General features: G+C 32.5%; 1 protein-coding gene across 1 annotated transcript; it reads left to right on the forward strand.

Annotated features, from left to right (window-relative positions):
* Positions 1-143: 143 nt before the first annotated feature.
* On the forward strand, positions 144-20,852 carry LOTGIDRAFT_170816 (hypothetical protein; the record flags this gene model as incomplete). The annotated part of the gene is made up of 19 exons (XM_009046661.1): positions 144-197; positions 3,514-3,606; positions 4,139-4,303; positions 5,507-5,557; positions 7,388-7,491; positions 8,796-8,887; positions 9,063-9,175; positions 10,875-10,990; positions 13,236-13,327; positions 13,652-13,725; positions 15,015-15,220; positions 15,831-16,054; positions 16,713-16,857; positions 17,238-17,324; positions 18,012-18,079; positions 18,536-18,684; positions 19,032-19,206; positions 19,918-20,091; positions 20,569-20,852. 19 exons carry the CDS (start codon positions 144-146, stop codon positions 20,850-20,852), a joined length of 2,466 nt encoding a protein of 821 aa, XP_009044909.1.
* Positions 20,853-22,815: the final 1,963 nt, after the last annotated feature.

Genomic DNA, 22,815 nt, shown 5'->3' on the forward strand with positions numbered 1-22,815 from the left:
TTTTTTTTTACTCGTTCGATGTCTACTTAAGCTGATTTGAAGACGTTGTACATGTTTCTAAGATAATTTAAATTAGAGGTAATAAATAGGATAAATCAAGTACAGTATCAGCACTCTTTTCACCTTTACCACTTGACAGACAAATGAACTTTCATCATAAAAAGGTGTTATTAAGTATATTTGCGGGATATATTGAGGTGGGTGGTTATTATTTATGATCATTGTCGATTCACGATTTTCATTTTTGGAGGAAGTGCAACAGATGTCTCTTGTGTTGCTGACTATGGTGGCATTTGTAGGCGAAATTGGTATCATTTTTAGTCAAGAGTACATGTGGTGTTCTTTAAGAAGTTGTATCACAAAATAATGCACTAGTGTACCCATTATTGTATTAGGTGGTAATGGTGGTGTTGAATTGGTAATAAATGCTTCATTATTGGGAATGACTATTATTCTAAAGTTTTTGTCAAGTATTGAAATCCAAGGCAATCTTTGACACATTGGTTCTGCTGTTTTTGAATTGGTCCTACAATTACGATCAATTTGCTATCAAAGTATCAAACAATTTACATTGCTTCGTAGCCCCCACATTTCATATTTCTTCACCTCTCAACCCACACCCCTGGAGCAATCACGTGGACCTTTCACACCCCCAACAATTTGTCTCTTCCATATTTCCAGCATGTGATGATGCGAGGTGCTCTCTCAATTCAAAATAGATTCTTCTGCGACACTCGTTAGCCACCCCCCCTGACTTCCTAGTTCCACTCCCGAGGATGGGAACTGGGGATGTAGACAGTCCTGTTAATGCTGATTATAGCTGCTAATAGACCATGTACAATGTCCAGTGCAGCATACAGTGGGGAATTCTGATACAGTAGGAATAAGAATAAGTCAATCGTGTCCATATCATGTCTACATCATGTCCAAACCTGTACCTGTTTCACTACCTCCATTTTCTACTGTACCCATTATCATGCACCCTACAATGTACCTGAAACTAGACCATTTCTATTTGCAGCTTAAGAATCCCATTAAAGTGTGCTTTACAGAATAACTAGTTTAGTGAATGTGCCCTTCCCATATATTCTAAATGATATATATATATATATAGTTTACGATGTATTTTACACTTTTCCAGAATTAAGTTAATCTATTTTGGAAAGAAAATTAACACCAAAGTGCAAGAATCGTACTAAAGTTTAGTTCATGTAAAGTACTAAGAGTATACAAGGTTATAGCATTATGTTCCAAGTTTTTGTAGTAGACATTACATTGAGTGCACTGAACATTTCTCTGTATATTTAGCTTGAGAAAAATAGAATTTTTACAAGTTATGATACATTTATGTAACTAACTCACTTTTTCAACCAATCAGCAATGGCTAAATTTTCAATCAAATGCCTCACTTAATTGTTAAGAAACTCACAATTAGGGTTAAGTAAAATGATCGAAATAATCGATTATTGTTGCTTGGGATTTATAATTTTGATAATCATGATTATTAAATTTCGTAATTGATTATATGTCAAAGTTACATTTTCTCCATTGTACTCGTTAACATGGTTTCCCTTCAGCACATAACTTACCCACAATAAACTATAATAACTAATCAAGACAAGAATATACTTCTATGACACAAAAATTACCCATGAAATTAAGGAATTTGGCATGTTTTAAATTCAGTATTTACAGGGTTTGTCAATTGAATTATTTCGATTATTTATCGATTATTGATCGGTAGTCTGCCATCGATAATTGATCACAATTTGGTAATCGATACCCAGCCCTACTCACAATCAGGTATCATTTTGATTGACAGCTATAGTGTAGTAATTTCACTGCTTTGCTCTCTCCCACTATAATTTTAAATAAAACACTAAGATATATGGATATACTACTTCTACATTTATTACATACTACGTTTTGGAACACATACATATAATTTTACTAAATAACTTTATCAAGATATCAAAAAAAAAAGTATTACTGATTTGATCAATATTCCAGAAAGGCAAACATGATCTATCCTTCAGAAATTATGAAATACAAACAATAGAGATCAAGTGGTATCAGGTGTTTCTGAAGAATGAGCATGCCCTATCCTACGAACTAAAACTATGTGAATGTCTTATGAACTTTATGGAAACTTTGAGTTCTGAATTTCTTATTGCCCTTGATTGCCAAATGCTGAAAGTATGGTGAGGTCTTGAACTTTCTATTGAGATGTCGAGGAATTGCAATGTGCATTTATGTATGTCATTTTTAAAAGGATGTCATGTAAGAATAAGTTAAGTTTCAAATTTTGGTGCTTCGAAAATGATAAAAGTTTTTTTTAGCCACAATTAGTGGCTACTGAAACCACTAGTCAATAATTAGATTTATCCAAATAGCTGCATATGAGGAAGCAGTGAATTATAAACATACAAACATTTTTTCTTATGAGAAAGGTTACTCATACACATATACTGTTCCGGAGTTTCTTACATGTGCTCAAGTGTTACAAAACAAACAGTAAAAGGTAGAAATGTGTTGATTGACAAGACATCATGAAAATGTCTTACCTCAGTCCATTGATGCTAGGTTTTCTTGCTGTAGAGAAAGAAAGTAGAAGTTTTTAGAATGTGTTCAAGAGACTATAGCCGCGTTAACACTGCCATACAAATTGGCCTACTTGAAGTGAACCTTACTCGGGCTGGACTCGGCTAGGCTGGCCGGAAGCGTTTACACTGCACTGTTTTCACTGGGCCAGAATGGTGATTCATCAATCATACACCTGCTCTCCAGTCAGTGGAGGTGAAAAAACGAGGACATTTAAAATGCCATCAACCATAAACAAGACTTATGATTTTGAAAGCGTGATTAATTTTGTCACATTCACAGTGTAAACGATTCTTAAAAAATCTATAAGTTTGTTTTTGCCACTCATTGCAAACATGCTGAATTCTAGTACAACAATACATGTCATAGGGTCAAGGTCATAATTGTACATGCGCACTTCTCAGTGGGTGAGTGGGTGAGGCCTAGTGGTGCTTTTACACTGCACTGATATTTTGCTGTGCCATACTCGGTCCAGATCGAAACCACCTTTCGGGACTCAGCCCACTTCAAACCAGCATGGTGCTGAGCCCTCTAAACCTGTTTACACTGCCACTTTTTCTGCCAAACTGTACACGGTCCAAACTCAGCCCAGTAATTTGTGGCTGTCTAAACGCGGCTTATGGCAACTTGTCTACTTTATGGTATTGAGTGATGAACTCGCTTGATTAGGATGAATTCACAATTTTCTCAAGATATTTACTATCCAGTAATGGTGAAGACACTTGTAAGATCATTTTAGCAATTTTTATAATTGCATAGATACTTGTACATTAATAGTTAATTTTATAGTAGGCTTATAAGGTTATTACGAATCTAATCCTTTGTAACTTTTATAGATATCATTTTTCTGAAATTTCTGTACATGATACAGTTAGATTGTCAATTGATTTCGGTACGATTTTTCTATTTTAGAATTGTCAGAAAGAAAGTGGAATTAAGTTATCTATGAAAGACTTAATTGTTCGTCCTATACAGCGTATACCAAGATATGAGTTATTATTACAAGTAAGTGTCTATTATTATATAACTCGTGTTTATTCTACTGGATTATCATTTTACCTCTAATTTTATTTGGCATTTTGCTGATAATGCATATTGAAAACTGATATGTTGTTATGGAATTCTGGAATTTTGATTGCCGGTGTGTATGAAATGTTTATATGTAGCCTGTTCGATTCGGAATCCTCTTAATGATGTTTCAATTTTGTCATGGATTAAGAAAAGAATGCCTGTTTATGAGGAGAATAGCAACTTATTAAGCTACGTGTTGTAATAGATGCAATGCCAAATTCAAGGTCATATGAATGAATCGTGAAAATATGGTTTTAAACAAACACTGGAATTAAGAATTGCTGAAGAAAGAGATTTAAGAAATGGAAAGGAGTTTGAAAAACCTTGTTCTGGCTCATGTATACTAATTTAGATTGCTTGTAAAATTTAGGCATGATGTTCATTTCAATATCATTTCTGCTATTGATTCCAATTGTATTCATCCATTCCTGCTTTCTGTCATTCTTTCTGTCATTCTGTGTTGTAGAGATTAATCAGCAGTACACCAATAGACCATCCAGATTATCCACTGTTAGAGAAAGCTGAGAAGAAGATACACGAATTAGCTGTAAAAATTGGTTCAGTTAATGATAGTCAACAAGAAGATATGCAAGAAACTTTGAAAAAACTTGAATTGCTTCTGATTACTGATGTAAGTCTGCTTTAATTTTTTGATATTAGGAATGTTCATTTACTAGTAGTAATGTTCATTTACTAGTAGTAATGTTCATTTACTAGTAGTAATGTTCATAATTGGTCTTCCTATTCTGGGAAAGGAATTAAAGATTTGTACTCTTAAATGTTAATCATCTGAGGTTGGCTCTTGATGCATGTTCTCTATCCAAAACTGTATTGAGGCTACACAATTTCATTGATCATAGTAGTTTGTACATGAATTTTCCGTGTTCAGAACAGGATAGATGTTCATTGATTATTGTAGTCACTACACAATGTTCATTGATCATTGTATTTGCTACCTAAATGTTCATTGATCATTGTAGTCGCTACACAAATGTTCATTAATCATTGTAGTCGCTACATAAATGTTCATATATCATTGTAGTCGCTACATGAATGTTCATTTATCATTGTAGTCACTACACAATGTTCATTGATCATAGTAGTTTCTACATGAATTTTCCGTGTTCAGAACAGGATAGATGTTCATTGATTATTGTAGTCACTACACAATGTTCATTGATCATTGTATTTGCTACCTAAATGTTCATTTATCATTGTAGTCACTACACAATGTTCATTTATCATTGTAGTCGCTACACAATGTTCATTGATCATTGTATTTGCTACCTAAATGTTCATTGATCATTGTATTTGCTACCTTAATGTTCATTTATCATTGTAGTCGCTACATTGATGTCTGTTGATCATTGTAGTCGCTACACAATGTTCATTGATCATTGTAGACACTACATAAATGGCCGTTGATCATTGTAGTCACTACACAATGTTCATTGATCATTGTAGTTGCTATATAATGTTCTTTGATATTGGTATATGTAGTTGTTTCATATAGGTTTATGATCTGAGTGCTCCATGTATGTTCTCTGTCCTAAACAGATTGGTTTGATGCTACATGCATTGGATGGTACTAAATATCAATGTTCACTGTCAGGATTGGTGCTTCTGCTAAATTAATCAATCTATGATAAAGAAATTGGAATTTTAATGCACTTGTGACTATGGTAGAATGATATTCATGCATCATTAAGTTTATTCAGCTTTCAGTTCGTATTTAAAATCAAACTTTCATCTTGTGTAGTTTATAATATGTTATCATTGACAATAATTCTGAACTGGTCTATAAATAATGGCTATCATATTCTTATCTTTCCAGTTGGCAGTTCCTGATCGAGCCTACTTACGCCATGATATGGTACAAATTATTGTAAGTATCATCAAGATCTTGTATTTTTTGCTAGTAAGAAAATTTTAGCCTGACAGTACACTTAAAGCAAATAATTAGTTTGTGCAATTGGAATTGAGTGTCCTTGATGCACTTAAAATGGCTGTATCTATATTTTCAATTCAGCAGCAATTAGAATTGCTACAGTATAGTATGTATCCACTAGCCTTAGTATTAGTCTCTCAAAATTTTGTCGGTCGCTTAGTGAGTTAGACGCTTGCTCGTTAATCTGATGGTCCAGGTTTCAATCCCAGCATTGGTCGAGATAATACCTTCAAATTTTTCAACCCAGTTTCCCCCTGTCAGTGATGCAGGTAAGAGGGCTGACATGGAAAAAGCGTGTAGTCGTTCGGGTGGGACAATAAACCGAGGCCCTGTGTGCTACAGGCTCTACACATTAGAGATCCCTCAACAGTTGGAAATTGAAAAAAGAGCAGGCTAATGCCGCTGTCCTGACAAAATTTCCCTCGTTGCACCCAGCACGGCGTTGCCCATCTTCATTATCCCAAATGGTGCAGAAAAGTAGGACGTAGAAAGTATTGTCAGGGTCACTATGAGTTCAACACTTGCTTGCTAATGTGAAGGTTTGAAATAATACCTTCAGCAGAATTCAGCGGGACAATAAACTGAGGCCCCATTCACTACAGGTTATGCCAGTTAAAGATCCCTAGTAGTTAAAAACCGAATTAGAGAAGGCTAAGGCCCCTGTTCTGGCAAAATCATTGCACACTTTATTCATTAGTCATCATTAGCCCAACAAGGTGCAGAGAAGCTCATTTCAAAAGTATATTCTAATAATAGGTATGAAAAAGGTCATCTTCTTTCTGAGAGTTTCTGCAGAAAACGCCCACAGAGAATTTAACCATCTTAATCTATATGCTAATCAGATTGATCTTGTAAAATTCAATTAGTCAGGTTAAAAGAACTGATAGAAAGTATAGTTGGTAACAATCTGTTCTTTTCAGGCAATCTGTAGTTTCTTCACCTTCAGTTGAAGAAGTTTGGTTGTGAAGGAATCTAAGCTATAGATAACAGAATAACTACGTGCCATTTGTAACATATTCCCTTCTATTATCACTTGATTTTTAGTATCAACTTGTAGGAGGCAACTAATATGACTCTATCTAAAGCTACATCTCTTAACTTTTTACTTCAATAGTTTGATTGCTTCAGTCAATCACATTTAAATTTGGCACTAATTTACTTTACACTATCTCACTATTTCTTTTTTTGTTCCTTTTTCATTCAAATTCATTCTGTAGTTAAGATTAAAGCTGTCATTCCAGATAGATCTGATGTTGCTTATTTTTTTATTATGTAAGGTTATAAGCTTACACGACATCATTTGCTTGGTTGCGTCGAACAGATGGTGGCTGACGGTTCCATTCTCGATCGACTTGTGAAAGACCAATGACTTTAGATAAGTCATCTTCACTCATAAATCCTGTTGCCCCGGCTGTAAATGGGGACGGATAATCCGGGAAAGACCAGTTTCGAAAACTTAATGAAGAAAAAATCCAGATTTTAGGAAATATAGTAATCTTGTTGGATAATTAAACTGAATTTAAAACAGATTTTAGTGATTGACATGTGACTGGAAACCTAGAATATCATCTTATGTTAAGTTTGCAAGAATAAGGCCAAGGATCAGCTGGTAGAAAGGAACTGTAAACCTAAAATATAGTTGTTTGTTTCTTTCTTATCTTTTAGGTTTGTCATAAGAAAGCCTGTGACTTATTACAAAGCTAATGTGTAGGTGTATGCTTAATTTTTTATCAACATGCTATCTTAATTTTTTGCCTTGTTTTTCAGAATAAGAAGGACCAATGTTGTATTTGGTTATTTTCTGACCTCATTACTGTCAGTAGTATTAAACGTAAAAGTGGTCCAGCTCCCAGAAAAGTTTCCATTATATTGTAAGTATCATTTGAACCTTATTGGTTATTGTTTATTAGTAGTACCTAGATGGGTGTACTAGTAAAATTTTTAATCCTTTGGACCCTGTTGTCTTTTCCAACATTGTGCCTCGAATATTAGTACAATTACTGTGATTGCCTTAACACTCTCAAGGGCACAGGGGATGTCGTTGACATATCCAATGATACCTTTAATGGCACTGGAGATGTCCATTCTTTAGGATCCTCTAATAAACAATGCAAGTTTCGTTTTGGGGTTTGGATCATTAATACTTATTTATTCATGCAATATTCTTGCAATTCCACTAAAATTTGAGAATTCAAAAGCAATGGCAGACGTCTGATTGTAAAATTGGAATTATGCAAATTGTTTCTATCAGTGTCTCGAACCAACATATAAAGATTAGAAAAACTCTTTATAATCCCTTTAAAACCATGTTATTCACTGGCACGTATGAAAATGAAAATATGATTAGTCAATGAAATAAGTTAGATGTAAACAAACAATATAACATTATAAAAAACTGATATAGCAGTAACGGTAAAACATAAAGAACCAGTATATTGGTGTAACAGGCTTAAATGATAATAGTCGATTAGGTTATATATGTAATTTTAAACACAGCATGTAATAATCAGTGTACAAACCAGTCATAGAGATGAATAATAATGATCTAATAGATATACTCATACACATCTGGTTACTGTACATAGTAATACAACATGTTATACATGATATATATTACAATACCTCTTGCTGTATACGTGTAGATTGGCATTGCAGCATTATTTCAACTCAAATTTTATGCATATTTGTCAGAAGCTAATAACAGGAACTTTTAAGAATGAATTCTTATTGAGAAAAAAAAATAGAACAATCTGAAAAAAAATCCCACATTTTTGACCAATGTCTTCCGATCATCGATAGACTTTCGATTGTTTCCAAAAGAAAAAAATCGTAATATATTTAAGACATTAGGAATGGTCTTAGTAAACGGTTTCCCAAACAAGATCCCTTTCCCTTGTAGCTTATCAGCGCATATGGATATAGCTGTTTGTTATGCAAATGAAAGTATTTATAGTTCAAGCATAAGTCAGATCCAGCTAGTCTTCTCGATTCTATTGATGGTTTCTCAAAGCATCATCATTTTCCATTGGGAGTACATCACAAAAAAAGGCAAAATTCAAGGTTGTTCCTTAAATTGTGTTAAATTTTGCAAGTGAATTATTTAGTATATTGTTGTGAATTTTAAGAAAACTTTTTAGTTAGACCAGCAATTATATTTTGTTGTATATTTATGTAGGAAAACACCAGCAGGACAAGATTTTGCTGAAAATGTCAAACATAAGGTTTGGTTACGTGTTGGATTGGACGATATAGAAATTGTTAAAAATGGTAAGATTTCTTTTGTCTTTTATTTAATAAAAAAAGAGAAGCCCTGCTAAAATCCTAAATTTTTCTTAATTCGATCCCTAAAAAGAGAAGTTTAAGAAAAAAGTGCAGTCAAGAATTATAAGAAGTATTCCTTAATTGACATTTCCGCAGTATATCTTTCAATATTTAATTTTAGTTGCTGAAAATTTTCCTCGTAAACCAACAATAGAACGTGATGTTATAGAAGAAGATATGAATATTATGAATCAATTATCAGATCTAGCTACTAGACTATCTGTTCAACACTTGGTAAGTAAAAATTCTATGTGCATAGTTTACACATTTATTTTCATTAACTGTTTTTGAAATAATAACTGTGTTTCTAGGAAGAATTGTGAAGTAAAGCTAACTCTAAGCTACCCTACAGCCAGCTTAATTGCAGAATGCGCTGTGTTTACACTGAGCTTAAAGATGGGTTTTCTTATTTTTTAGTGTCAAATTAAGCAAACTATTTGATTAATTGGTGTTTCTAATGAATTATCATGTATTCTTAATCCAATCATTATGTTCTTATTGCATGTAATTAAGCATTTTAACCAATGTACAGTCTGGATAAACAAAAAAATACTTTTTAACTTTTCTTGATCGGTCACTCATTGGAATTCTGCTGGTAATTATCTTCTAATTTAGCTAACTATAAATGAATTATGGTCATGTGAGACAAACTGGTATTTTTCCAAGTCATTAGAACACCTCTACTTTCTATTCATATAAGTATTAGCATTTTCATTTTCATAAATAAAAATAAGGAAACCTATCTTTAACAAGTTCTTGATGAACTGGCAATGTACCAGATTACCATTAAGACCAATGAGAAAATTTGTATGTCCCTTGAGTAAAGTAAAAGCTAGCTTTAAGCTTATTTCATTTGATCTTTGATAAAATTAATTGTTGAACACAAAAAGAGACATTTTAGATTCTCGAACCTTAACAGCACAGTGGATACACCAGAAAGCTAGGTTAAGGTGGAATTTATCCCTCAGTGGAAACACAGTTATTGTTCTTGACTTGGATTGTAACACAGACTTTATTTCCAGGGCTCTGATTGACTTGCATATAATCCTATCAAATTGTTGCATTTACAAACATCTATAATACAAGAGAAGTGCCTAATCATGTCAAGGTATTAGATAGAGATTGTAATACCTTGACATTTTGAAGATGATTCTAATGACACTGTTGGGGCAAAGTTGCAAAGAAGTAGGATGTAAAACTAACATCTTTCAGTTTCTTTGTTGTTTTGTTTTAAATGTGGAATAAACAAACTAGATACCTGTGTTTATATCAAATAAACTGAATAGAGATATTTATTTTGACATCTATTTAGAATCTTTATTGATATAAATACATCTATTTATATGATGACCTTCTTTATATTTATATTCTCTCAACTACAACCTGTTTATTACCTTGTTTTATTTTTGTCTTTCATCATGTACTTTAGTTTTATTTTATTATGGGGATATTGTACCTGGTAAAGATCACTGATTGAAATAGGCAGTGTTCCTTAATATTAGCCAAGCTTATAACAATTTTGTATAAAAGTATAGGAATAGTCTTCACATTTTCTTAAATAATTCAAAATTTTTGCTATGGACTCTCTTAAATTGTTGTCAAGTTGACAAACTGATGGAAATAGGCAGTGTTCCTTAACATTAGCCTAGCTTATAACAATTTTGAATAAAAACTTAGGACTAGTCTACACATTTGCTCATATAATTCTACATTTAAATTTTTGCTATGGACTTGAATTGATGTCAAGTTGACGAACTTATAAGCAGTGTGGCACCAAGTGTTCTGTGAAATTTTACCTTATAGGCTTGTATCAAAAGTAGTCATTATTTATGCTAACCAATCAAAACGTCTAGAGTATTTAAATCAGATTTGACCAACATAAGTATTAGTGATCTATGATTTGTTTAAACATGAGATTGTATTATTATTACAGAGTCTGGATGATGCTTTAAGAGAATTATCATCAACATTAAATAAACAGTTAACAGAATGTCAGTTACGTAGTCCACATACAGAATCTAATAAACTAGAATTATTAGTCACTACTCAGTAAGTATATTTTTTTATATGGTGATCTTGAATAGTTCTGGATATAATGCTCAGTTCACACCAACGGCGCTTTGATGGCGCTTTAAAGCAGCGTTCAAAGCGGTACCAAAGCGTAACAAAGCTCGACTAAAGCGCCAGGGTCGTAATAGATCGTTGGAAAGCTTTGAGCAAAGCTGAATATTCGGCAAGAGCGCCCAAATTTTTTAAACTGTTTAAAAATTTTGGGCGCTCTGTCACAAATTGATTAAATCGCCAAGAACATATCAAAGCTTAACAAAGCGTAACAAAGTTCAGCAAAGCTTGACTCAAAGTGTAGGAAAGCTTAACAGAGCTTTATTCAAAGCGGGGACCCCAGTCTTCACGGTCCATCACCACTTGATCAAGAGCAGCATGAAATCGGCCATTTCGAAATTTTCCAATGCTTAACAATGCACAACAGAGCTTGATAATCGTATCAGAGCGTGATTTAAAGCGTCATAACAGCATCAAAGCTTAATAAAGCTTATCAAAGCGTGATTTAAAGCGTAACAAGGCCTGATCAAATCGGGAAATAATTCGTAACCAATTCGTATCGGAGCGTAACATTACTTAGGAGATCGTGATATTTTTTGAAAAGTAAACAAAAAATGATGGCACTTTGCTCGCCAATTTAAAGCGCGGCATTCGCCGTTGGTGTGAACTAGGCATTACAAATCATGCAACGATAAGTACTGTGATACAAGTGCATATTGATTTTTAACTTTATAACTGATATTAGGCATAAAAATTTTCAATCAAGTCAGTGAAAAAAATTTGTGATTCCATTGATACACAACCTCGCAATATTGTGGCATGACGTATCACGATAGATCAATTCACTGATATATCATGCTAGAACAAGTCTCAAAAGGTTTTAATTTTCAAGTTATTGCCCTTGACTTAGCCCGAATATGCCTAGATTTATCTGTGAACCCCATTTTGAAAGGTGTTAGCATATGGGTATTGATAATTTGAGATAAGTAGGCCTAAGCCGTATTTAAAAAAAAATACAATGAAATTAGGTATTCTAAATGAGAATTTCTCCATTACTAGTTTTTTTCCAGTCAAATCTGATGGTTGTGGGCAATGAGGAAAATTTTTTCTTGGTAGAATAATTTGTTTTTAAATAGGCTTTGTTTATTTAGCAAACCTACAATATAAACATTGGGAATTGATTTAAGATTTAAGTTAGATCACAAGCTTTTCAAAAATTTCAACAAAAAAACCCCAAAAAACCTCAGGAATTTATCTTGACTCCAGAAGGCATTGATTGGTAAATGTCTGTAGTTCTCATGATAAAATGTTGATAACATGAGGCTATTTGTGTAATGTTTCTTCTATTCTAATATTGATATTAGCTGATATTATTTATTCTCAAACAATGTTTCTAGTATTTTAATTCTCTGTAATTTGATTCATTGATTGTATTATTTGAGAACATTTCTCTTGAGTTAGGAAAATATGTTAATTGTGGTCTGAGTCAATATTTTGTCTTTTACTGATTACTTTTCTTTCTTATTAAATGTTAAGGAATTTTTCACAATGACAAAGCATTGATGTCACAGTCAAATAGAATTAGACTAAACTTTAATTTTTATTAGCTTTTATTTCTATTATAGCAACTTCAGTTAGGGTCTAGAGATGTGCATCTTGATCAAATCGTCCCAATACCTTTTAACCTAACCTCATGACCGCTGCTTTAACCAATCAATTTCCTTCACTCTCTCACAAAATTCCAGCGCTGGAGAAGGCAGAAATTTGATTGGTTGAAGCAGGGGTAGGTCAAAATGTTATTGTGATGAATGTTCAAGAAGGACAGTAGTTAGACCCTAATTGAAGTGGCTATATTAGAAATAAAAGCTAATAAAAATGGAGCTAAAGTTTGGTCTAATTTTATAAGCCTGACTAATGTCATTGAAAGCTTTCTTAAAAATGTCTCCTTATTAGAAAGAAAGAAATTTTTCTACCCATAGAATTTGTGATGGAATTTAATGAAGTTTTGTTGAGTTATTGATTTGACATTTATTACCAAAAAAAGTCCAAATTGAACTGTATTTTGATTATTGATTACTATTGTAAACATATTTTACATTGCCTATCAAGTTACTATAGATATATTTTTATGAATACTTAGGTACCTTTCTGATATATTAGTTGTATGTTTTTGAATTTTGATTTTATTGTTTTCTAATGGTTTGGTAACACATGTTTTCATGTTATTTTACAGAGAGGGTATATTACATCTTGTTATTAGTTTTATATCTGGTGAAAAAAGGGCCTCCTGGGAAAATAGCTTCTATGAAGCCAAAAACAAATTGTGTAAGTAAAATAACTTTTGAGATACTGGATATATATCATTTAAAAATCTGAATTATAAAATCCCTGAAATACCACATAATAGTACCAAAATCAAACACATTAGTGAGTACAAAAATGGTGTCAAAAATATCTTGGACTCATACGAATGGATCAATTTATGACTAATTTTCTGTTAAACCATATGAAAACTTTCAGTGAATATGTCCTTAAAAATAAATTTGATTCTTCAACAGACAAGACTCTCAAATATAGTCACCTCTACAACCCTGTTATACAAAACACAAAAATTGTAAGATCTAATTAAACTTTTTCCCACTTTTCTAGCTCTGTTATCAGACAAGAGAGCACCTGAATTTTTACAGCCATTACAAATTACTAAAACCAGAGCTGGTATGCAGGTAAGTTTACTTTCGATTAGGTTGAAGAATTTTATTATAAAAAATCTCCAGCTAGATGACTCAGTGGGTTGGATACTTGCTTTTTAACCTTGGGTCCAGGCCCCCGTTTCACTAAGGTACGTAAGTATAAATATTTACGTAAGTATAAATGTAGGTAAAATTTGCGTTTCACTAAAAGACGTAAATTTTTACTTACGTAAATATGTCGCCTAAATCCTACGTCCAAAGCAGACGTAAGTACGTTCTGGCGACTGATCTAGTGTTACAAAAACGCCGACAATTAGTTTTTAATGGACAGGATGTATTTACAATTGATAAGAGTGAAAGGAGAGAGTTTCCAGAGATCATACCTCAGATCATAGACACATGTCGTATTTCACAAAATTGATGTCGGCCATGTGATTAACTAAAACGAAAGTGGCGTATCTTAACTTTCATTGGTTATTTATAAATAGAAATGCATTTGAAGCACAGGGGATGTGTCGAGTGTCTTTTATTTAATGATTTCAAAATTGCTTTTAGAGATTAGGACAATGCTAACTAAGAAAGTTTAACTTTAGAAGTGTTCAGTTCAATTTTTAATTAGGCCTATTTATCTTTCCATTTCCATCGGCTATGCTTCTTTTTTGGTTTTACTGATCACCCCAGAAGTGAACTTAGCGGGAATTGTATTAAAATGCCGATATTTCATGATTGAACCAGTTATTTTTTCTTGCGGATGATGCCCTTTTGACAAAAGTGACTTACGTCGTAATGTATTGATATTACGTCATGAATTTTCATACTTTCGCATGCTTTAGCGAAACGGACATAAGTAAATACTTACGTTATGCGTAAGTATAAAACTTACGTAACTTAGTGAAACGAGGGCCAAGCCACATATTCTCGAAACAATCTTAGCGCTAGGATGTCCTTGTTACTTATCTTCTAACATTGATTCGAGGATATCTTAGCATTAAGATTGTTTTGAGAATACGTGCTTGTTAACCTAGGGTCCCGGGTTATATCCAATCATTTAGAAGGAACAATAAACTGAAGTCTCACGTACTACAGGCTGTGTTAGTTGATCCTTTGATGCTGCTGTATTGGCAAAATTTCACAATGCATTGGGTCGTCTGTCTTTGGACAGAAAGTAGGATATGAACTCCATTTTATTTTCTATAAAATAGTATATGTACATTTAGTTCATGTGTCAATTTGGACCCAAAAAGGTGTTAAGTATGACCAACCAAGTGGGCGCTAATAGAATAACCAGAATATACCAGTAATATAAGTATGATGTATTTCAGTTTTCATGTGCAGCACCTATAGATGGATTAAGTAGTAGTGGTTATCGTGATGTTTGGGTGTGTAATAGTGATGGTTATGTGGGTCACATGTGTTTATTAAGTTTACAACCAGAGCCTATAGTAACATTAAATACTCCTGTACCAGGATGCAATGCTAGAATATTATGTATCTCATCTGTTCCTGCTTATATTGGAGCATTTCGAAGGTTAGTTGACTGTTTTAAATGAAACTATATTCTTTAGGTTTAAAGGGGGTTTCAATCTATGTATATGTCATCTTCACAATGTCAAGTTATTATGACCTTCGGCTTATGCCTCGACTCGAATAGCTGCCTTCCTTATATCGCGGATGCTGTGATTTGATTGGATTGTATGTCAGCAAATACAGCCAATCAGAACCCTCGACAGGAATACTGTAAATATTTATTGCTTAGTGGTTACAGTTTTTGTCAAGGCTTTTGATTGGCTGTATTTACTAGTATACAATGAACACTGTACCAGTGAACACCAGAAATGGCAATATGGTGTAGTGGAAATGTTGATCACTTATTGAGAAGATTACTGCTTGCTACTCATTCTTTGATCACACAGTGTTCAACACAGAGTATCAACATGTTTCAGGTCCTGATTTGATATTGTACATTGCTCTACAATCGATGTATTGAGAACTATTTTAAAAGTGAAAGTACTTTGTTATTGTATGATACATGTATGATTTTATGTTTTTTTTATGAATTTCTAAAAGTTTTATATTTATGACTATCTATGGTGCTTTATATCAAATACCAAGATAGAGATGTATATAAAATGTTTCAGAAAAAGCAGTCAGAAGGGTAAAGGTAGACAACTAGAAACATTACATTGTGAAGAAGTGATACAAGAGAAGAGTAATGAAGGACCAGCTATTAATGTAGAGAAATGTGATGGTGAAGATGATGAAGATATGGAAACTGCTGGTGAAGATGGTTATCAGTCAGATTCAGAGTCTAGTGATGATGAACCACTCTCGTTTAGTCACCAGGAAAAGCTCTTTGTCAGAGGTAATTTCAGATGAATGTCAATTTCCTATTGTGTAGTAGAGCAAATGATTTGGCTTTACTGATTAAAGGCCCTTTCGAGTGTGTCAGCGTCAGTGTTTCTTAAAGGGACATGTTCGCCATCCGTGCGACCAATCATACCTTAGTCTAAGAAACAGGAATTTTTTAGCCAATCAGTATAGTGTTCACAGCTCACCCGCAGAATTTGAGCCTTCAAATCCATGTGTGTATAGAATTATTCGCTTTTGAAAGTTAAAATGAAAACTCATGTTATCTTGAGATACTGCCATATATAGAAAAGTCATTTATAGAAATAGGAAACGAAATTCCTTGTTTGGGATATTTTTGAAGGAATTATGCAATTTTCTTACATTTCTAATATTTCTGAAGACTATTTACATATATTCAAGACCCAATTCAACCCACAAAAATGGCGAACCTGTCCCATTTATACTGAATAAAATAAAACATTGTATTGTATCATCATGAGCTGAAAAAATTATTATTTGAATTTTTTTATGATCTGCATTCACTGTTCAAACTGATGACATTGCATTTACTGTAAGAGTTTTTACGAATCACTTGATTTAAACCTTGGGATCAAGTGCATTGAGAAGGATATGCAGAAATATTCATTACTTGAGCATATATCTATTATTAGAAGAGATGTCTGATGAAGAGAAAGCACCACCTCCAGCCCCTCCACCACCATCATTTACTACATCACCTGATCCTATTACTACTACTGGTAACTGGTTACAAGATGCTTGTAAAAGTACCATGTGGTTGGGTACTGAAGATGGTTGGTAAGTATACCCTTTAGCATGTATACTGTTATTATACTTTTTGAAATGCATTTAAAGGGACGGGTATTTATGTGATTTTTGTACATTTCCAGTGCTTCTGAAGATTATTTATATATATTCTAGACTAAAATCAACCCCCCAAAATGGCACATCTGTCCTTTTAATAAGGGAAATGAATGCTTGTTTGTCAGAAGCATCTGATTGCAGCTATGAGTTGTCTGGACCGAAACATCTTCCTCTATTCCAGCCTCTGATAGCAATGTTTCCACCCTGCACCCTCCCTTATAAAATCCATCATTCTTGGTCAAAACTGTTTTTGTAGTGATTCCCATTCAGATATAGCAGATTGGTGTATAATTTTGTACATGATTTTCTTTCAGTATCCATATTTTCCAATGTACAGACAACATAAAAACCACAAAGAATAAGTTAAAAATACAACATGGTTCTGCTGTGTATGGTATTGTGTAAGTATCTATTCAGATCTAATGATGTTTCTTCTATTCTTAAAATATTCCAAAGAAATTATTGTAATGTGAATATATCCAGATAGATAGATAAAGTTTATTATTAAGGTAATAAAGTGTAATATGATATATTTTTCAGATATTACGATAATAAATTATTATATTGTATTTTTTTTTTATATGTTAAAGATAATAAAGTATTATATTGTATTTTTTTTAGATGTTAAAGATAATAAAGTATTATATTGTATTTTTTTTAGATGTTAAAGATAATAAAGTATTATATTGTATTTTTTTTAGATGTTAAAGATAATAAAGTATTATATTGTATTTTTTTTAGATGTTAAAGATAATAAAGTATTATATTGTATTTTTTTTTTAGATGTTAAAGATAATAAAGTATCATATTGTATTTTTTTTAGATGTTAAAGATAATAAAGTATCATATTGTATTTTTTTAGATGATAAAGATAATAAAGTATCATATTGTATTTTTTTAGATGTTAAAGATAATAAAGTATCATATTGTATTTTTTTAGATATTAAGATAATAAAGTATTATATTTAAATCTTTCAGATATTAAGATTAAGGTATTGAGATAATGAAGTTTGATATTTTTCAGATATTTAGATAATGAAGTTTGATATTTTTCAGATATTTAGATAATGAAGTTTGATATTTTTCAGATATTTAGATAATAAAGTATTTGTATCTCTAGCTAATGGAGATTTAATTGTGTATAAACGAGACCAAGGTATGTCCAAAAAGGGTTAGTCATTATTTTCTGTGTTTTCCTTTCCTCTTTTTTTCTGCCTTTTCTCTTATCTTTTTTTCCTCAATTTTTCCTACACTCTATCCTAAAGTTAAAAGTGTCATGATTTGTAGCTAGACTAGAATTTGGTGATTTGATAACACTGAATTCTTATGAATATATCTAAAAATCTATTTACTTGATTTAGATATCAAACTCTGTGAATTTGTTGCGTGATTTCAGTAGCAAAGTCTTAATCATTTAATACCATAGCTACAACCTTGATCAAGTAACTGTGTAAAACTCTTTTTAAATCCTTAGTACTGTAATAACAAACAGTAGTCTGGTTGCTCCTCTACCTTATAGACATTGTAGATATTGGTCAGGTTTAGTTTTAATTGTTATCAAACTCAGATTATATGTCTCGTGGCAATGCTAAATTTGAAATTGATATTTTAGAGGGCTTGTGGGATACAGAGAATCCTTATACAAGAACTATTGGTAGCTCATCTTCTCCTATAGCTAAAATGTTGGCTGTAGCTGGGAAATTATGGTGTGGTTGTCAAAATACTATATATGTGATAAATCCTTTAACTCTTGGTATAGAGGTATGTACAAATTCTTTCTATGTAATAAATCTTTTTGATTAAATTCCATGAATGGCTACCTGTTGGCCGTCAAATTCCCTTGGTGATAAAATGTTGCCCCTTAAAATGTTCAGTTTGCTTTGAGATGCAGGTATGAAGAAGTCATTGGTTGCACAGACAAATTGCATAAGTCTTATAGCAGTATAGTTTGAATTCAGCAAAGCAAGTGGTGAATTGACTTTTAAATCATCTCTATCTGCTACCATTATGGAAATGAAGGGCCAAAAGGCGGAAAATCTCTTGACATTCTTAAATACCCTAGAATGGGAAACCAAGACTAATGATTCTTTTGATTATTGTATTTATAGAAATCATTTATTGTAAATATGGATTCCAATAGAGCTGTACAGTGTATGGTGTGTTCTGGTCAGGGAGTATGGATAGCATCTCAACAAAGTTCAAAGGTCAACTTATTTCATGCAACTACATATGAATTCCTATTAGAAGTGAGCATAGCTCAAGCTGTGTCGCAAAAACTACAGTGTAAGTTACTTTACATTTTTTATAGAGAGCCATACTTTATCAAAAGCCTTCTTAATGTCACAAAATTCAATTGAAAAGTTCTTCTTTGTCTTGAAGAATTAAAGCTTGCCAAATATCTTTATGACTACTAAATCATTGAGTTCTTACATTTGCTGTGAACCCCACTTGATAATTCTGTAGTCAGTAGTCTGCCCCTAACTTAAAGGGACAGGTAGGCCATTTTTTTTTACCAATCATACTTTAGTCTCAGAAAATGGAATTTTCACAGTTCACTGTCGAAATTTGAGCCTTCAAATCTATGTGGGTCCAGAATTATCTGCATTTGAATGTTAAAATAATTTAAGATACTCAGTGATATTATAGAATACACATATAAAGAAATAGTGAGTTCAATTCCTAGTTTGAAGTATTTTTAAAGGAATTTATGATTTTCATACATTTCTAGTACTTCTGAGGACTATTTACATAAATTCAACACTAAAATCAACCCCTTAAAATGGCCTACTTGTCCCTTTAATCATTCAAAAGAAATGTCACTGAGAAGTTATCGAAAAAAAGAATTCTTGTTTAAGTTGATGATAAAGCTGTAATATTGTCTAGCATTTTCTAATTTGAGACCTCATCATTGCTTCAGAATATCTTTTGAGGAATTTATTTATTACCATTTTTTCTCCATTGTGATACATTTCTTCACTCATTTTTTTCTTGTAGCTGCTGATGATATAATCCGTCAACATAAAGCAGCCTGTCTGCGATTAACAGCATTATTAGTGTGTAAAGATTTATTATGGGTAGGAACTAGCGCTGGCGTTATACTTACTATACCTATTCCTAAAATAACCTCAACTACGACAAATGGCTCCTTAGCCACACCTACTGTTACTGGTATGTATCTTCATATTTATTATGTATGAACTAAGGCAGGTCAACAGCAAAAGTTCTTGTTGATTATTTTACATTAGGGTAGCCAGTGATAAAATGTTTCTAATGCTTAGCGGTTGTACATAGTATTTGAATCCCTTTCATCTTGTTTTGAACTATTCCTCACATGCAATCTTTTAATTGATTTTGGCAAAGTTCATTTGCAAAATTAGGTGGATGTTTTGAATATTGTGAAATTTATGGATTGCATTAACCAAGGAAACATTACACTTGTACATAAGAGATTAAGAAATCCAGCTTTAAATATTTTACAAGCTTCATCAAAGGTTCCACGCGATTAATAATAATTTTTTGGAGAGATATCCTTAGAGCTTAGGAATACAGTGCCCATTTTTCTACCATTCATTGCATCTCTCATCAATGAAATTGTAAAGTCTCCTGTAACAATAATGAATTATTCTTACGATGTTGGTTTTTCAGGTCTTGTACATGGACATACTGGTCATGTTCGATTCCTTACTTGTGTAGATATTTCTAATGCTGGTTTACCAAAATCAGACTCAACTTCAAAAGACGGTCCTGAAGGTCATTCATTTCCTGACCTTCACCGTAGATCCTCCATGGCAACAATGACTGCTACTATGGCAACACGTATGTTAGTGATTAGTGGTGGTGATGGGTACGAGGATTTCCGTAATAATCAAGCCAATGAAGCTGCTGGACGAGATGACAGCACCAATCATTTGTTGTTGTGGCAGGTGTGATCTTAAATGGCTCTCTGAAGTTTGGAAGGGTCAGAATGTTGGAGAGACGCATTTTTTCAGTTTAGTTTTGAAACACACTGAACTGCTCTAATGCGTTGAGCAGAAATTTTGACCATCTCTGATTTGAGCCAAACTCAATAATGTATACTTGTATATATAAATCCAAGGTGCTCATAATACTGCTATACCTTGTGTATTATTCACCATTCTCAATGTAGTCTCATTTGTTCACTGTGTATGATCGTATTAAGATATCAAGTGCCTTGTATTAAAACCTAATGATAATGGCATAAATGTGAGTTGATGTCTATGAACAATATTGCAAGGCAAACCAATTAAAATCTGATATTTTTAGACTGCATTTTTTCAGAATAAGGAATTGTAGGATAGTAAAGCACAAAAATGCTGCCATACTGCTCCAATTAAGGTTGTGATATCCCACAATTCCTTATTTTTATCAAGAAACGGGTTCTACATGAGCCGCTTTGATTGGTTAAAAATTCTCTTTTGGAATGGAGATATAGGTACAAGGGAATTTAGATTACAATGTAGACTAAAACCATCAAAAATGAAAAAGATAGGAAATTGTAATCCAATTTTAATTAAATTGATTGCAATGTTGCATGTGCATTTTTATATCCAAACTTATTAGGCATATTCAATGAAAATAACTGGCCTAAGATAAATAATGCAGAGATCTGAAATTTTGTTAAAATGATATTCTATTTCCACAATAAATGAGAGCAAATCAGATTATATGTATCAAGAATATTCAATTGATATATCTTCTTGTTAAAGCTGCATTATTCTGAATCTTGCACAGTGAACTCAAACCTAATAATTCTGTTATGAATTTCTAATAACACTAAATTTATTTCTTATCTGTATTTCATGTTATTGAATTTTAAAGGGATTGTAAAGATCTTTTTTTAAAATTTTATGTGTATCAGACAAGAGAACTTCGATTTGCACCATTTCAAAAATATTTTATGACATCACTCACACAAGGTTCTTATACATTATTAGAAACTTTTACAATAGTGATGTCATATAATGCAATTGCAAAAATCACTGAAGACTAAAATACAAATTGGAATGGTAAAAATCAATGCTATCAATGTCCCTGATTGAAGTTTTCATGTAAACCAGTTTTGCAAAGGTAAATAAACTTTTAACTGCGATTGTGAATAACAGAATTTTTAAGTTTGAATCTCGATCAATGAAATAAACAAGTGATGTACATAGTGAAAATAATGTACAAATTATGTCATCAAATCCCCATTTGTGACTTTTTCTCATTTTTAAGACAAAATAAGGCTGAAAATTTAGAAGTGCCTTACACTGAAAGATGTGGTTTATGTAATATTTTATTATCATGAAGTGCTATTATTATTATTGTAATTAGTATTTGATATCATTATTGTAATGTACAGTAGAAACTTGTTATATGTTTGTGAATGGCTGTGATAGTATTTTTAGTACATCTTTGTTACTGTGAACTTATTTTGGCTTTAAGTGTGCTTTGTGACTGCTTTGACAATTGTTTATTCAGACAAAAATTGGGTATTGATCTACAAATGCTAAACAGTCTTGGTCGGCGATTTTCAGTGACCAGCTGGGGGCACACAAGGAAACAAAAAATCTCTAGTAGGTTGTTTTCCACTTTGTCGATAAGAAAGTGCGGAGCATACACTTGAAAAGAAAACAAATCTGATTAGATGATGATGCTGTCTTGCAATAAAACAGTTGGCAACTTGATAATCTTGTCATGGAAGCACGGGCATATGCAAGATTTTGCTCGAGATTCGCGTCAGTGACAAAGACTGTTGGTGTGCCTGCAGCATAAGAAACTTTTAATGCTTTCTAATTTGTTGTCTTATCCCAGTCAACCAAGCATCAATGGGTATGGATAATTTGGGAAAGATCCTTTTCAAAGTTGTTATTCTTCTTGTGAGAAATTTCT

This window comes from Lottia gigantea (genome assembly GCF_000327385.1).
Source record: "Lottia gigantea unplaced genomic scaffold LOTGIsca_104, whole genome shotgun sequence".
NCBI classification, from domain to species: Eukaryota; Metazoa; Mollusca; class Gastropoda; family Lottiidae; genus Lottia; species Lottia gigantea.